At 39.5% G+C, this 17248-nt stretch overlaps 5 protein-coding genes across 8 annotated transcripts in view; all 5 read left to right on the top strand.

Annotated features, from left to right (window-relative positions):
• Positions 1-1049, top strand: part of LOC135675788 (subtilisin-like protease SBT2.3) — a 10645-nt gene extending 9596 nt beyond the window's left edge. For all 3 annotated transcript variants that reach the window (XM_065186306.1, XM_065186307.1, XM_065186308.1), the window contains 2 exons: positions 1-247; positions 439-1049. The exon at positions 1-247 is cut by the window's left edge and continues 35 nt beyond it. In XM_065186306.1, the coding sequence (XP_065042378.1) occupies positions 1-247; positions 439-872 (681 nt within the window). In that variant the 3' untranslated portion in view covers positions 873-1049. The remainder of the gene's footprint in view (positions 248-438) is intronic.
• A 1244-nt stretch (positions 1050-2293) lies between these two features.
• Positions 2294-3113, top strand: LOC135675787 (early nodulin-93-like). The gene is made up of 4 exons (XM_065186305.1): positions 2294-2452; positions 2563-2624; positions 2708-2783; positions 2883-3113. Exons 1-4 carry the CDS (start codon positions 2305-2307, stop codon positions 2990-2992), a joined length of 396 nt encoding a protein of 131 aa, XP_065042377.1. The 5' UTR covers positions 2294-2304; the 3' UTR covers positions 2993-3113.
• Positions 3114-5459: 2346 nt separating this feature from the next.
• On the top strand, positions 5460-6233 carry LOC135675786 (early nodulin-93-like). The gene is made up of 4 exons (XM_065186304.1): positions 5460-5614; positions 5690-5751; positions 5822-5897; positions 5988-6233. Exons 1-4 carry the CDS (start codon positions 5551-5553, stop codon positions 6083-6085), a joined length of 300 nt encoding a protein of 99 aa, XP_065042376.1. The 5' UTR covers positions 5460-5550; the 3' UTR covers positions 6086-6233.
• A 388-nt stretch (positions 6234-6621) lies between these two features.
• LOC135675785 (reticulon-like protein B8) lies at positions 6622-10390 on the top strand. Of its 2 annotated transcripts, XM_065186301.1 has the most exons (6): positions 6622-6773; positions 8233-8438; positions 8518-8698; positions 8764-8905; positions 9426-9495; positions 10052-10390. In XM_065186301.1, the coding sequence occupies exons 2-6, from the start codon at positions 8234-8236 to the stop codon at positions 10219-10221; spliced, it is 768 nt and encodes a 255-aa protein (XP_065042373.1). In that variant the 5' UTR covers positions 6622-6773; position 8233; the 3' UTR covers positions 10222-10390. The 2 variants fall into 2 exon arrangements, with proteins under 2 accessions (XP_065042373.1, XP_065042374.1); XM_065186302.1 differs by lacking the exon at positions 9426-9495.
• A 1777-nt stretch (positions 10391-12167) lies between these two features.
• LOC103986956 (tRNA (mnm(5)s(2)U34)-methyltransferase, chloroplastic) lies at positions 12168-16202 on the top strand. Its single transcript, XM_009405115.3, has 6 exons — positions 12168-12370; positions 12498-12561; positions 13885-14077; positions 14297-14370; positions 15395-15550; positions 15962-16202. The coding sequence occupies exons 1-6, from the start codon at positions 12220-12222 to the stop codon at positions 16083-16085; spliced, it is 762 nt and encodes a 253-aa protein (XP_009403390.2). The 5' UTR covers positions 12168-12219; the 3' UTR covers positions 16086-16202.
• The last annotated feature ends 1046 nt before the right edge of the window (positions 16203-17248 follow it).

The raw sequence follows: 17248 nt of genomic DNA, 5'->3' as shown, positions 1-17248 counted from the left end.
GCTGCTCCACATATAGCAGGTCTAGCTGCTCTGATCAAGCAAAAGTTTCCTAGTTTTAGTCCTTCAGCCATTGCCTCGGCCCTCTCCACAACTGCCACGCTATATGACAGGCAAGGTGGCCCCATAATGGCCCAACGAGCTTACAGAAATCCAGATTCCAACCAGTCTCCTGCGACACCATTTGACATGGGCAGCGGCTTTGTTAATGCAACTGCTGCTCTAGACCCAGGACTTATCTTCGATACAGGTCAGTGCTGCTTCACAAACTACTAATAACAAATAATTGCAAGGATTCATGTGATGTTAAAGCTTGTTGCAGTCATTTACTATCTACCACACATGGTATCTCTAAAATAACTCTAGTAAATCTTTCATTAGAAAACTGCAGTGTAGTGTGATTTTATAACTTGCTGAATTTAGTATCTCCTTGTGCACCAGGTTATGATGACTTCGTTTCCTTTCTTTGTGGCATCAATGGATCCGGTCCCATAGTACTAAACTACACCGGTCATACCTGTGAGGTTTCTAACATGACAGGCTCAGATCTGAATATTCCTTCCATTACAATATCACTGCTCAATCAATTGAGAGTTATCGTGAGAACAGTCACCAACGTAGCAAATGATGAGTATTACCATGTCAGCTGGAGTGCTCCTTTTGGAGCTTCAGTTTCTGTGGCGCCGGCTCAGTTTTTTGTTGCAAGTGGACAGCAACAAAACTTGACTATTGTACTAAACGCAACCATGAATTCTTCCTTTGCTAGCTTCGGCAGTATCGGGCTTTATGGCAACCTAGGCCATAAGTCCATCATTCCTTTGTCTGTCATCTCTAAGATCACACAAGACACCACACCAAGGAGAAGGAAATGCTGACCGTTTGGCTTGCTTTGGCTGCCGGAATTGACCTGATTGTTTATTCATTTTGTTGTACATCTTGAAGTATCTTGGTGTAATTAATTAGCAAAGGGAGCAAACAATAATTGGAAGAATGTATATTAATCCCCTCTTTACATGACTTGGTTTTGCAAAGCTGATGATGGAACTTAAATATATCTTTTCCTTTTGCTTTTGTTAGATTTACAAGATTTAAGTGTATTACTTTTGATAGGGGAATTTTCCACCCGATGACAGTCGATATGTGGCTGTATATGTGACAGTCTGGTTAGTATAAAAGAGATAAGATTTAGCCTTTTGGTTATGGATTGTTCTATTAAGGAATATTTCATGAGATATATTTTTTAATCTGATATAAAAAATTATCTTTTGTACAATAATCGAGATAATATGGTTGGTTTTGACTATTTTCACTCCTTCAGACTAACTTGAGCATCGAAATGACCGGATCAAAAAAGTTCTCGGAACTTTGGAAACATGTGTGCATTAAGAGGATTAGCTGACTGTACATCCATAGATCTTATCAGAAATTGTCTCTTTCAATTTGCTAGTAGCTATCTGAGCATAAACTGTTTCATTGTCGCATTCAAACAAACACAATACGATCCTACATATTGGCAGTTCTGTAGCCATTCAACTCATTAACGAGGAGTGGAACTCAAGCCCAGGATTCTCTCATGCCACGCTGAAGGAACTAGCTGTGCCTTACACAAACTTCCTGGCTCACTCGAACCATCTCTTGCTTGTCACCCGCTTGGACATTGCAGATGTAGAGCTTCCCATCTAAAACAGTTGCAGTACTAAGCCTGATTTCCCAGCAAATACTCAACCTGTAAATTAGATCCTTCTGTTCTTCCATAGCAAACCCACCCATCAACGCCACGAATTCAACCAATAGTGGGGTTTTCCGTGCCACGGGACCAATCCAAATACCAGCTGCTGCTCCACCAACCCACTGCAGCTTTCCTGGGTGCTGTACGATGCTTACATTCTGAGACGTGGCCGTCATCGGAGGACTCGACATGACAGGTGCCCATGGTTTGCTCCTCCTTCCGACACCGTCGGTGGATTGCGATAAAAGCGCACGTCAATCTATGGATGGATTCCTTTCTCTGTCACGGTGAGGACAGTGAAGAAGCACTTCTTTATGTCAGCCTTCTTCTTCTGCCTCTATGCGAGTGATGGGGAACGTTATCGTACCATCTGACTCGGTTCTCCATTCAAAAACCAGATCTAGAGAATGCATTGGAAACTCTTAGCTGCGTTACGATGCACCGAAAAAGCAGTGAAACCGGTGAATCTATCAAACTGCAACGGAGTAAAACAGGCGACCACCGAACGCCAAAAACCATCAGCTGCTGCCGGTCTGGTCTTCCCAAGCTTATAAATAGACATAACCACCCACATCCATATGCATCTCACTACTCGAACCCTTCCCTACCTCGTTACCTTCTTCCCCTCACAGTCGTTCTGCTCTTGCAACTTAGCAGGAAGGATGAGTTCAGTCACTCGTGCCGCTCTGGATCAGAAGTTGGCCATGGCCAAGCGCTGTGCCCATGGTACTTATTATGTCTTCATTTCTATACTAGTTAACCTACAATTCCTCAGCCTCAGGTTTTTTATTGCCGTTGCCCGATCTTTATCTCATGTTTCTCGGAATAATTTGCAGAGGGAGTCATGGCGGGGGCAAAGGCGGCCGTCGTCGCAAGTGTTGCAGCTGCTATCCCCACAGTAAGCATACTGATCTTCGATGCGATCTTACATGTTCTAATGCACGACTTCGATTATAATTTCTCATCAAATGGTAATTGTAGTTGGCTAGCGTTAGGATGCTGCCATGGGCGAGGGCCAACCTCAATCCTACTGCTCAAGCCCTCATCATCTCCACAGGTTACCGACACACTTCTTGTGCTTCCATTCACTAAAACGTTTTCTGATGCTGCCTATATATATATCGATGTGACCAACGGAGAGTTTGGCTTGCTGCAGTCGCAGGAGCAGCCTACTTCATAGTTGCGGACAAGACGGTGTTGGCCACTGCCAGGAGGAACTCCTTTCAGAACACTCACCAAGTGAACACTCATATCCCCAAGAACTAAGAGTTGTACAATGTATATGGTCTCGTTTTGGAGTACTACATCGCATGTAGACCGACCCAAGCCAAGTATAATAATGAATTAATGGCTCCAATAATATGTTGTTGATATTGTCATGGTAGAAGCATCTTTCCATGAGAAAATTACATCAAGAAAAAACCCAGATCTTTCAATCTAAACCAACTCTTCCCAAGGAAATTGTTGCATGATCTATGAACTTCACATGGGAGGCAGGCCCATCTGTCTCGTAGGAGTATGCTCCTAAGAGATTGACCGCTGCCACAACTATACTTGAGGTTCACTGTGATGGATGTCACCGAGCACACCTGAAATGTCAGTGATCATTTTAATCACGACCTTTTGCTACATCGACTTCTTGGTTTGTATCTTGTTCCTTCACACTTAACAAGTTGCCATAAAAGATAGGATTTTGAGTTACCAAAACAACTGCCTTCTTTCGCTTGGATGTCTCTTCACATCTCTCTCTTTGTTTCAGGAGTTTTCCTCACAAAGTATCTATGCATCACCCAATTTCATGGCAAATATTTGAGCTATGATCACTCGCCTTTGTCATATACCAGCCAGGTTTCAGATGGTATTGCATGTGAGAGAGACAAAAAGACATGCACACCACAGAATTATGTAGTAAATGGTACGTGCAGTGAGAAAAGCAAGAGGAGGAAGTGACCATTTGTACATGAGATTAACCGGTGACTATATGATGACAATATAAATTTATATTATCCAGTAAATGGTATCAAATGACATACAATAAGTAGGTGAAATCTATCAAACCATCCAACACAAATAAACTGCATATAACAGACAGCAGACACTCCACACACTGCGTGGCGTACGTACTAAATGCACTGTGACACGAACTCGAAGATCCTCAAACCTGCATGTATATATATACTATAGCCAGCCAACATCCAAACCAGTGTTTCTAATGGCCATCACGGGGCTGCTGCAGGTGGTGGAGTGAAAAAGGGAACGGTAGGCATATTTGGGATGGAAGGCATGACCGGAATGGAGGGCATCGGAGGAATCGTGACCTTAGGGATGCTTGGTATGGCAGGCAAAGGCGGCAACGTAACCTTCGGCACCGTCGGCACGACCGGCATTGGCGGCAGTGCAAGATTCGGAACAGTAGGCACCACTGGCATCGGCGGCAATGTGGGAAGAGAAGGCACAGTGAAGGTCGGAATGGTTGGAACCGCTGCAGGTGCTTCGGTTGTGTCGAGTAAATGACGTGCTGCATCGCATGTCATGTGGCTAGCCATGATAATGGCTGTGAGAAAGCTCATTCTGTAGATGGTAGCTCTCCAAGCCATGGATGCGCTTGCCTAGGGTTTACCGGGGTTGGGACTGTGATACTAGAAAGAAGCTAAGAGATAAAGGGGCTTGCTGTTGATGGTGGTGATGCAGTCGATACTTATAGTGGGTGGCTCATGGAGTTTGAGACAGTGGTGGTGCGATCACCGATGGATTAGGTTAACAAGGTAGACACTGGTGGTTGGCTTCCGTGGATCGCGTTTCAACAGGTGTTGGTGGGAGCAGAAGAAGAAGGTGATGTTATTATGTAACGTTAGTTCAACTTCTCATCCGCATACACCAACGACAGGAGTCCAAATGTCGGATTTTGATAAGAAAGTGCTTCGATCAAAAGTTTCTTCGTCCTCAAGTGTTGCGACATTTAGTCGAGTTACTTGTGTGCTTAACCAATCCCGTTTGAAACCTGGCTCTGTCACTGTCATACCTTCACCAATTTCGGACATCCAACTAGTTTGCTTGTACTGACTGATATCATCCTTGGTCAAGGACGATGCTGCTTCAAAACTTGGAATATTTTCATGGGCTGAGATGACTTCCATCATTTCACTGTTTGAGCTTAATCGTTGTAGTGAAAGGGCATCACGTTAATCTCTATTGGACCGATCAAGCCATGCGCTGAAGCATCGAAGGCCGCTGGGAACACTCTCCCCGGCCTGGTTAATGTCCACGCGGGCCTCCTTCCTCAAGACGAATACCAGTGGCTGCTCCCAACTGCTACGCTTTTGGGTGCTACAGGGAGCTCAGATACTGCGACGTGGTCATCGTCTCGACATGACAGGTACCCACGGTTTGCTCCTCCTTCCAATACCGTCGGCGGAATCGGATAAAGTGCTCGTTTTCTATGGATCGATTCCTCTTTCTCTGTTGCTCGTTTTCGTGCGACAGCGAGAAGGATAAAGAAGTGTTCTTTGCGTTTTACTATTAGCTTTCCTTCGACTATTTTGCGGCAATGGGTGACAGTATCAGAAAATATCAATAGAAAATGATCACGAAGCTCTTTAAGATGTAGAAAGAAAACGCATCAAACACTAGTGAATCTGACAACCTGCTACGGAGTAAAACGGGCGACCACCGGACGCCAAAAACCATCAACCGCTGCCGGTCTTCCCGTGCTTATAAATCGACATCGCTACCCACCTCCATCCATCTCACAGCTTGAAGCTTTCCCTGCATCGTTTCCTTCTGCTCACCGTCGTTCTCCTCTAGCAACTCAGCGAAAGCGAAGCATGGGTTCCGTCACTCAGGCCGCTCTGGATCAGAAGCTGGCCATGGCCAAGCGCTGTTCCCATGGTATTATATATATTACTTAATCTACCATTCCTCAGCCTTAGGTTTTTACCTCATCTTTCCTGGAACAATTGCCAGAGGGAGCCATGGCGGGAGCAAAGGCGGCCGTCGTCGCAAGTGTTGCAGCTGCCATCCCGACGGTAAGCGTACTCTTCAATGCAATCTAATGCACGAGTTCCATTGTAATGCCTCATGAAATGTTAACTACAGTTGGCTAGCGTTAGGATGCTGCCATGGGCGAGGTCCAACCTCAATCCTACTGCTCAAGCCCTCATCATCTCCACAGGTTACTGACACTCTCCTTACTACTATCAGACGCGCGTTTAGATAGATGGTTTATGCTGATGCCTTATGTTGACTCGTGTGAATGGTGCAGCCGCGGGAGCGGCCTACTTCATAGTCGCCGACAAGACGGTGCTGGCATCGGCCAGGAAGAACTCCTTCAAGAACAGTTACCAAGGCAACTCTGACTGACGTGCCTAGGAAGTAAAAGCTCTATAATGTATGCGACTAGTGTCGCATGTATAATGGGTGGGACGTCGCCTAAGCTCGGTCGTTCCAATTTTGTTCAGCAAGAATTCGAATCAAATAAGAAACACAGACAGTCTCGTCTTCAAATTGAGTCCAAACTCTTAGTGAGAAAAATGTGGCTTCCATGTCAGGCGGGTTTCCGGCAGTCTTTCTCGTTCCACGACTGGTTTGACCGCTGCTACAGGTATACGCGGGCCCGATGTGATGGATGTCACTCCTTAGATTACATGGATGTCATGTTGTTTCTCAGCTAAAATTTCTTTCGTGCTCGCCAATTTAATTTAAGCTTAGAAATAGAAGATTTATATCACTAATTTAATTTCAACTCGATTAAAAGTTTTAATTAAATGACAATAATTCGTCTCGTGCATTTATTCGGCCTGTGTTAGGCATACGTGGCGATCACTTTTCGCGCTCGTGACATCCGTAAAATGAAACATTAATTATTTCTATCGTAATAGATCTGAGATCGGCCTAAGTAACGCCGATACATTATGCGCAAATCTGTTACGCAGATCATAACAGCCGTTATTTTAATGGTTCCCTTCCCACTGCACGCACGCAGTCTCCTCTTCACTCTCTGATTCCCAAATTCTTCCCCCCCTTGCTTGAGGAACCATCGTTAATCTGGGTGAGTCTTCTTTCCTCGTTTTCTTCCCCTCTCTCCCTTCCAAATCCTTCCAAGACTTATTTCTATTAAGTCGATCATTCGATCATCGACTTCCTTACTGCTTTCCTTCGGTTCTGTGCCAATTTCTTCTAGTTCTTGGAGAGACGAGAAATGGGATCAAAGGAAGCCTTGTTTCATTTTCTTTATGCTCTTTCGCCCGGATTTTCATGCTTATCTCCGATCTCTGCGTCAATCAAGTTTTTTTTTTTGTCTTTTTATAAATTCCTTCGTTGTGGGTGAGAGTTGTCTGTAGCTTTCAACAGTGACAAAGTTCTTGGAAGTTCTTTGTGACAATGAATCAGTTTCTATATTGTGAATAATAATGTCTTTGGAGTGATCATGATAAGAAATCTCTACTTCAGCGTTGTGTATTTGTATCTTAAAATGATCTTTTTGTTGCCAAGCAAAATAAAAGAGGCAAATGAAAATCTGTGGTCTTCGGAAGTTTGAATTTTTTATGTACTGATGTATGTTCAAGTATAATAAAGATATTGATGTAGAGAAAATTTGATAACTTTATATTGAACTGTTAATAAAAATCCATAATATTAGTTATTTTAGTAACATAGAGAAATGGTGCTATATTTGATAATTATGGGGTAGATGCCCTATTGTCCATTTCTCCTGCTGCTCGGATGGCATTCTGTTCTTGATGAAGCTCCTGCATGCTATTTTGCTTGTCTAGCCATTCACTGCGTCTTGGAAAATAGGGCAGAACGTATGTATTCCTTAAGGGGCATTTGAGCTGCCTAGTGCAAATGGAGATTTCTCATGCTTCTGTGAAACTTGGTGCAATGTGGTGAAAATTAGGAACTAATTATCTGATTAAAGAAATTAGCCAAATTGGGGCATGTTTAGAAATGCCCTAAACTCACTTTAAGGGGGTCACGTTGACTCAAAAATGTGATACTTGGTTATTGCTGCATACCACCAGCTTAAAGTGATGTATTCATTCATATTTACTTTTGGCTTCTTTGTTCATTCCTGGGTATTGTTATTTCCTTTAATTGGGTCTTTAGAAAAGAAATAATTGTCATGCTATCCTGGGTATATGTCAGATTAAAGGTCTTGTTACGCCTTCGTTTGGGCAAAATCCTAATTATTAGCTTCTTGTGACACTAGACATTTTATTTGTTATGGTAAGTAGCACAGTTTTCTTTTCTGGGGGATTCTCCTTTCCACAGTATATATGAATTTTATATGTGATAAATTCATTATCATTTGAATCTTCTCTCTATGCGTGGTGGGTTGGGGTGAAGTGGTACAGAGGGTAGAACAGTTGGAATAGCATTTGCCATGTGAAGGGCTTAGTGTATGCTTGTCATTTTTTGTGCTTCTATTATACTTCTATGGCTTTTTTCAATTTTTATTGGATTGAAAAGACATAATGGATGGTTAAATTGCTGGAGTTGCTTTCTAGGATGACACCATCACACAGAAACATGGCTGAGCATGTGGAGCGCACATCTGAAAATTTTTTGAACAACATAATGGAAAAGATAGCTGATACTGTACCCAAGCAGAAGTCTGTAAGATTCTTTGAAGAACAAAATTCAGTCTCAGCACAGATGGATAGGTTGTTCGGACGCCAGAACTCTGTTCACAAGATCTTGGGAGGTGGAAAATGTAAGTTAATTTTCTATCCAGATGTCTTGTTCTTAAGTATCATATAACTAAAATGAAATTATTCATTTTGATCTTGTAGCTGCTGATGTGTTGTTATGGCGGAACAATAAGATATCATCAAGTGTCTTGACTGTTGCAACAGCTATCTGGATTCTCTTTGAGTGGTTGAATTATCACTTTTTGACTCTCTTGGCCTTTGCACTTGTCATTGGAATGCTTATTCAGTTTGTTTGGTCAAATGCTTCTAGAGTATTAAACAGGTAGCGAATTACTTTATCATGAAGAATTTTTCTGATGACAGTTGCTGAATGACCCTCTCTTATAGATCTCCACCTCAAGTACCTCGGCTTGTTTTGCCCGATGATCTTTTTGCAAATGTTGCTCTTTCTCTTGGTGCCCAAGTTAATCATTTTTTGCGATTCATTCAAGATGTTTCATGTGGAGGAAACTTGAAACAGTTTCTTATGGTATGCTGCTTTCAGGAAATTTCCTGTATACCATGCATATTTAAGTTCTTTTTCTATTAATTTGTATGTAAATTTTTTTCTTATGCTTATCAAGTTTGCAATAGATTTGACTTTTCACATTAGCAACGCAGCTGAAATGATAAAAGCATGGAGTCTTTGCATTTAGGAAGTTTTCATCGGATGTTTCATACTTTTAATTTTGGAAGAGATGCTTTATATTATTCACTGAGGTAGTTCTAAATAGTCCCTGTTGAGTAATTGTGATGTGCAATTGAACATATGAAAACATGTTCTAGGAATGGGAATACTAGAAAATCATACAAGGAGAACTGATTCCTGCCACTAGCGATTCATTTTTCTAGTATAATATTTTTGTTATGTTGGGTATTGATATTCCTTTGGTAACAATTGTAGAGTTTCAAAAGGTGGTGCTTTTCTGATTAATGTCTAGGTTTTATCATATAAGGAATGAAACCTTATAAGATCTTCAATGATTCTAGTTAATGTGAAATTTCATCAGGTTGTAGCAAGCCTGGGGGCTACTGCTTTGATCGGAAGTTGGTGCAATTTTCTCACCATCATTTATATTGGTGAGAATCTATACCTGGATTACATGCTTATGTAACTCACTTGTCGTCTCTTCTCTTTGTGTGCATATCTATGTTATTTATCGGTAAAATGTATTAGAATAGGGAGCTGCTTGTACCTAAATAAAAATATGAAGCATATGACTTTGTTTTGGCAACTGATCACTTGCTGGGGGACTCGTATTAGCTTGGTATATTCATCTTCATAGAACAAGTTGGAATTTATGTGGCCATATTTTTTATCTCTACTTTGCTAAACAAATACGAAATGATGAGCTTGGAATAGGCAAATTCTTGAATCAAGGAGTTTGCAATTTGAATCATCAGGAAATCATAATTAACTCCTCTTTATCCCTGGTGGCAAATTATGCATGTAGCTGGTGTTGGAAATCCTATATTAGTTTAAATTTTTAGATAAATTATGGATTGACGCTACATAAATTCTGTGATCGACTGAGATGTTAGGCTTATTGACCTGAATTTATGAGGAGAATGTTGTAGACTGCACCGAGATATCTAAATGAAAATCCAATTATCCTTCTTCACTCATTTGGTGCAGGGTTTGTCTGTGCTCACACACTGCCTGTGCTTTATGAGAAAAATGAAAACCAAGTTGATGGCTTCCTTTACAAGCTCTTGGGGCAGATGCAGAGCCAGTATCGCAAGCTGGATGGGAGTCTACTAAGCAAGATTCCAAAGGGAAATCTCAAGTTTAAGAAGAATGAATAGATCTCTTTACTTGAACATGTCCGATTGCTTTTTTGTAATTGAAGGTGGAATTACCTTCATAATGTAAAAATCATCGAGATTCTGATGAAATTTCAGTAGAACAACCTATAATTGAGGTGTCGAACTTTACGTGTGTTCTTCCTATAATAATAAAAGAGATTTAATAGTATTTTAGTATTCATTCACTACATTACAAAATTGGATCGATTTTATCTAACCTGATCTCATGTTAGTTATCCAAAAACTGATCAGGTCAATTCCTAATTTTCAATACATCCGATCCAATAATTAAATCGAGTTAACTATTAATACGGTTTTCGATTATTTCAGTCCAACCACCCAATTGGATGAACTGATAACTATTGTTGTGGATCAAAATTTTCTCTTAATTTGGGTGTGTGGCTGATTTTGATCAATCAAAAGAATTGTATATCCACAAAATTATCGCCCTCTTAATGGGGGTTTCTTTTGGAGACAAAAGATATGGTAAGGCTGGTCTTAATCACAATAAAGAGGCAACTGTGAGGTAGATGATGTATTGTCTCACTCTAAGTGGGAACAGAACAGTGAAGTAAGATGCACAAGGGAGAAAAATGTGGTTGGAAGGATCTAAGATTGATTTGCTGGCTTAATATAGAAAAATTAGTACAAAAGAACATAAGCTTTGTGCTTTTTCCACCAACACATATTGAAGAACGATCAATGTAAGCCAACCACCTTGTCAATCAAGTTCATCATTAATTGCACCAGCACAACCCCATGCTCCATTAGCCTCCCACTATAAATCCCCACTGCATCACCACCATCACAAGCACAGCCCTAGCTCTTCCTTCTTCATCATATCCCAGACCCTGCTGAAACTTGGGCAAGCACATCCATGACTTCCATGGCTGCCCTCTACGGAATGAGCTTTCTCACATCCCTTCTCTTGGCTACCCATTTGACATGCGGTGCAGCACGCCATTTGCTCGACACCGCCGAAGCCCCTGCAGTACTTCCACCCTCACTTCCCACGTCGTCGCCTATGCCGATGGTACCGACTGTTCCGAAGCTTGCAGTGCCGCCAATGCCGGTCATACCGACTGCTACGTTGCCGACTTTGTTTGCCATACCAAGCATCCCTAAGGTCACGATGCCCTCCATCCCGGTCATGCCTTCCATCCCAACTGTGCCCGCCGTTCCCTTCCTCGCTCCGGCACCTGCAGAAGCCCCGTGATGGCCATCAGGAACACTGCAGTAGTTATCTTGCATGCTAGCTACTATATATACGTGCAGGAGCGGACGTCCAGAGTCTGTTTCAGTATACGTGATACCTATGTGACGTGGTGTGAGAGATTTTACGTTCTTATCGTATGTTCGGCACCATTTCCTAGAGAATAAATTTGCACTATAAATAGCAACTTCATCTCTCTGGCACACTGAATCTTGGATGCATCTCATGCTGCGCCGCCGCACACATCCTTCTGATTCACGAACCACAAGCGAATACCCGATGACGAAGAAATCCAAGAATATACGAAGGTAAAGAGAAAAGTGTAGCGATTGATAATGGGGCAAATAATTTGACGATTAAAACAAAGTTAACTAAGAACCAATAAGATTAAAGTAAAATTGTTTTGCAAGAAAAAATTGGACCCTTTTTTCCGGTTTACTTCACCATTTGGACTGTGTATTTGGCGCTTTAAAAGATACTAATAAATAACATTTTATTTTGTGCTAATAATTATGAGATTTTTTTTCATGAATATCGGTTATTTTTCCCTCAAATTTTAGATTATTCTATCATACTTTATATTATTTTAGTTTTTATTTTATATATACACAATCTCAAAAACTGTGCTGTCCGAATGCAAGAGGTGAGCGATGAGTCGATGCAATCATAGCCGTCAGTTTAGACCACGTGGATTATTCTGAACACTACATCGCGATATTACATCGAGTTCTGCCATTTCGTCGACGCAGTCGCCTCTTTCACTTCTTCTCTCACAACCTCCCAAAATGGAAGCCCTAACCTTAATGTCGCCGCATTTCCGAAGGTTTACCGCCCCATCTCCCCTCCGATCTTTATTTCGTCGAAGCATATCGTTGAAGGCTCAGCTCTCGACGGGTTCCTCACGAAAATCCGGCGCCAAAGAGTTCCCTATCGCCGGTACTTTACGATGTAGTGCATGTTTCTTCTATTGCAACCCGCAAACTAATATATGAGCAATTGTGGCCACTGTTCTCTCCTTTTGATGATAAAATATCACTTTCGTATCAATCTGTTTCGAATTTAGGAATGGAGGACGCTTTTATGGGTTTTATCACCGGAAGGAAGAAAGCAACGGAGGTAGCTCACTCGTAGGTACAACAATCCTTTCTTATTTTTCCTTTTGATGGTTTTCGATATGTTGTCAATGGAAAAATTCATGAAGGATTTCTGATTTACATGCTTATTGAGTATAACTAGATATCCTAATTCATAAACTTGATGCAGATTTTCTAACATTCCCAGTTGTCAGGATGATATGTCCAGACGTTAGTGATAAAGGAGTATTTTAGAAATTAGGTTTTCTGCTTGCCATCAGGATGCAAATTTGTGGTTTTGGGGTAAAGTTGGTTTTTGGAGGATTTTCTTGCACCGGAAGTTTAAAAGTCTGGTACCTGCTTCTCACCAGCTACTTATCCCTGACATAGTTTACCAAAACCCTTTTGAAAAATATATGGAGCCTGTAGCATCTTAGCGAGAATTACGATACAGTGACATGAATGCACAATTAACCTTTTGAATTTTATTGAAGCAGATTTTTTTCTTGATTTTTCAATCCAATAACATAGTTCTTTTGATATTTCTCCTGTGTGTTTAATGCGGGGGGGGATGATTGGTTCCATGTCTTCAGTATCAGTATGTATGTTATTTGGGCCATCTTAAAACCCATGGTGGTGGCACTACTGTTACCTATTGTTCACTTCTCAATGATGAGTTCTAAGTCAAAGGGACGTGATGTATCATAATGTTACCCTGTTATTTGCCTTTTCCTATTTATCCATTGATAGGACTGGAAGGTTTAGGATATATGCAAGTAACTATTATTCTGCAAAATGGGTCTAGGAAATAGCAACACAAGTCACCAATTATCAAGCGTTCTCTGTGTATAGGCGTAGAAAAGAACATACTGATAAACCTTAGACTTTCTATCAGCTAATGTATATGTAAGGCCTTAAAAATGAGATTTAATTGGGTTGCTTGGCTTCCTTTCATATACAGATTAATCTTGTGCCAATCCTGTAGTCAGTCTTGTCTCTCTTGAATCTGGTGATCATGCTTAAGTACTTTCTGGGCTTACAGTCCTTTTCTAAATTATTTTTGGTACAAAAATATCTTTTATCACAATCATGAGCATCAAAGATATATAGTTCCTATGTTAATAGCTTCAATTAATTCTGAAATTAATTTCTTGTTTATAATTATGTGGGTCTCCTAATTTCTTTTTGGAATAACTGTATTTTATCTTGTTAAATAAATTGCTGCATCGTCTCCCATTTCCTGTGAGCATAGTGGAGTTGCAAACAAAGGCACAAGGGAGTATTGAACAAACTGCTAATACCTTAATATTCAGTTTGTTATATGAATAACAAATATGCTGATAATTGCGTTCTGCTTTCATTCTTGTGGTTTATTAGGGTGTGGAAGAATATCATTCAGAAAGGAGACACTGTAATTGATGCAACATGCGGCAATGGTTATGACACGCTGGCATTGCTCGCAATGGTAGCCGGTGAATCTGGCAGGGGTTGTGTTTATGGAATGGACATTCAGCAAGAAGCATTGGACAACACTTCTGCTTTACTGGAAATATCAGTTGAGGAAAACAAGGTGCTAAAATTTTTACAACTATATTTCTCACTTGTTTTATTCCATTTTTCAAGCGAATAATGATATCGCTTGCTGAGAAATTTAGTCTTGAAGAAAAAAATCTTATTTGATAGTTCTTGGACCAAGATCTTGAAATTAGATTTTGTTGTACTTTTGAACTGCTTTTCCATTTTTAGATACCACTGATCTACAAGTAACAGTTGACTTGTTTTATGGTAGAGGAAACTAGTGAAGCTCTTGAAGCTTTGTCATAGCAAAATGGAAGATATTGTTCAAAATGACAACTCTGTCAGGTAACCCAGCTATTTGAACTCAGTTACTATTATTGGAAACCCATATGTGCTGTCATACATACCATTATTTTCAGTAGTGACCTTGTCAATCCCATAACAGCATTGACCTATGTAGAGCATGAATTTGTCATGTATTTTTTGTGAAGAAAAATAACTCAATTGTTGTAGTATGAGCTCGAGCACTCTCTTCAAGTTACCATAAACATGATATGTCTTTTTGACATTGTTATTTAGAGAATCACTACATGTATATACATGTATCCGTCTGTATATGTGTGCATATTTACATATACATACTTGAGGTGACTGTAAGGTGTTGGTTTTGATTGTACTTTTGTCATGACATGCACACCTTCAAGAATAGATTTTGATTGGTTCAAGTTGTTTGATGTTCCCAATGTGTGAAGGGATTTTGGTAGAACCCATTTCGGGCCAGCTACTCAAGAAAGGCTGAAACTGCCTGATTTTGCTGCAAGTTGGAATTATGGAAGACTCCCTTTGGTCCATGATCAATTTAGCTACAATTTAGAGCAAGAGCTTTTATTAAGGGATCTTGTCTCAAATGACTAAGAGTGCTACTAAAAGTGTGATTACATTTTCAAACTGAGTTTATTATTCTCACACATTAAGTTGCTGATCTTAATCCATGTTATCAGATTAATTTATTTCTAACTATATCGGGAACAGGTTCCAGAGTATTTATTGTATGGTAGTTTTGAGCAAGTAAAATCTTAATGTTTAATTCTGGAATCTGGACCCTGACGTTCCGAAAAAGTTTAATTTTTCTATAAGAACATAAAGTGAGCTACCAAAGATATAATTTGGGGTACATGAAAAATAATTGGTATATGCTTAAGCCAGGCAGCATCACTAAGACATTTTATTTTAGATCACTCTTGTTTTGTGTTTTAGGAAATATTATTTTTTTGTTTTAATTTTGCTTAGACTTTCTTTTTTGCTGAAGTAACCTCCTGGTTTTACATCCGTTTATTGTTCACAAGAATTTCTGCTTGTTACAATTCAGACTTGTGGTATTCAATTTGGGCTATCTGCCAGGAGGAGACAAAGCAATTCTTACAACACCAGGAACAACGCTGGCAGCATTGCAGGCTGCTGGTAGGGTACTGGGGTCTGGAGGACTTATCAGCGTCATGGTCTATGTTGGACATCCAGGCGGAAGGTAAATGTTTTGCTTTTTATTTTTCTGCAGCCTGAGCAACCTAACATTCTGAATTTTGTCGTAATTCACAATTCAAAGAGCAGAGTCTCATCTTTTAGATATATATGATTACCTTCAAGTACAGCCTGCAAACTTCGTGATGAAGGCACAGTGTGTGATTCATCATTTACAATATCATGTGTCCTCCTTTCTTTTAACGTTAATGCATAACCTTATGGAAGTTCATACTTTCCAAGGCGTAGTTATTTTCCTAGTTTCAGTCACTAGTTACTCCCTCTCATATTGAACTTTGTTGTTGCTTTAGCTCTTTAGTAGCTTGAGTGTATACAACCAAACAACACGAAGAACTATAGCATGCATTAACGTATGAATTCAGATGCTTTATGATGTTGTTTATATTTCATTATGCAGGGATGAACTGGAGAGCATCGAAGGTTTTGCATCTGGTCTGCCTGTTGAATCCTGGTCAAGCTTTAAATTAGAAATGCTGAATCGACCGACTGGCCCTGTTCTTATTCTTATTTTCAAGAAGTGAAATGACATGCAAGAGTTCTGTTTCCTGGAAGTAAAATGTTTGAACATCCAGGAAGAGAACTTATTGTAAGCTATCGAGCACGTTGGCAATTTTATATAGCAACTTTCTATTGTCGTATTAGTACCTCTCATCAAGCCATGTAAAAATAAATAACAAACACTAAATTTTTTTTATATTATTATTATATATACGTCATTTTTTAGCTTATTATAGGAATTCTTCATCACAGGTTCTCTCTTAACATCTCACAAGCTGTAGGCTACGAGATTCTACCAGGGGTGATTCGGGAATTAGAAAGAAGAAGATGATCAGCCTACCAAGATCTTAAAAATTATGTCCATCTCGCAGTTGATAGTAAAAAATGTATAAACTTACTAAGTAAAGATGCTTTGTCCGTCGTCATGTCAAGGCCTTATAATGAGGTATGTAGTTGATTATTTTTAATATTTCAATCCTTATATTTAAAAAAATTATATTGAGATCTCTATAGTTATAAAAATAAAATATTTAAATTTATTTATCTTAATAATTTTATTATTGAAAATATAAAATAAAAAAATAATTTTAACATTCTAATTGGTGGCGACGGACAATATCGATGGTAGTAGATGACGACATCACTGAGGTCATCGCGAGTGGTTGTGGATGAGAAGAGTTGATAGGCGCTTTATATCTACGTTAATGTTGACATAATTGCTGAGCAACCCTTTCGTCACTCGATAATTACGTCAATATTGACGTAAATGCAAAACGATCCTCACCTTTTGTTGTCCTCATCCATGACAATTATCCACGACTCCCACCAATACTATCGTCTATCATCATTTACTAAAATATTAAAATTATATTTTTAACCTTTATTTTTATATTTTTTATTCATAAAATTAATAATATTAGAATAAATAAATCTAAATGTTTTACTTTCATAATTATAAAAATATCAATAAAATTAAAATATTAAAAATAATTAACTATAGGAGATAATTTATAAATTAATTCAAGATATACCCAAACTTAGATTACGAAGTGCTTGTGTAAATAAGAAAAATTATAAACTTAAATAAATAACATTAAACCAAATAAAAATGTTTCACCTTCGCCATGAAACGAGGATAGACGCATTCTTTCGATGAACGAGTTTCAAGTCTGCTACAACATTCACA

The sequence above is a fragment of the Musa acuminata genome, chromosome BXJ1-6 (genome assembly GCF_036884655.1).
Source record: "Musa acuminata AAA Group cultivar baxijiao chromosome BXJ1-6, Cavendish_Baxijiao_AAA, whole genome shotgun sequence".
Lineage (NCBI taxonomy): Eukaryota > Viridiplantae > Streptophyta > Magnoliopsida > Zingiberales > Musaceae > Musa > Musa acuminata.
The sequence above is the reverse complement of the archived record's forward strand: the minus strand, read 5'-3'. Positions and strand labels throughout refer to the sequence as shown.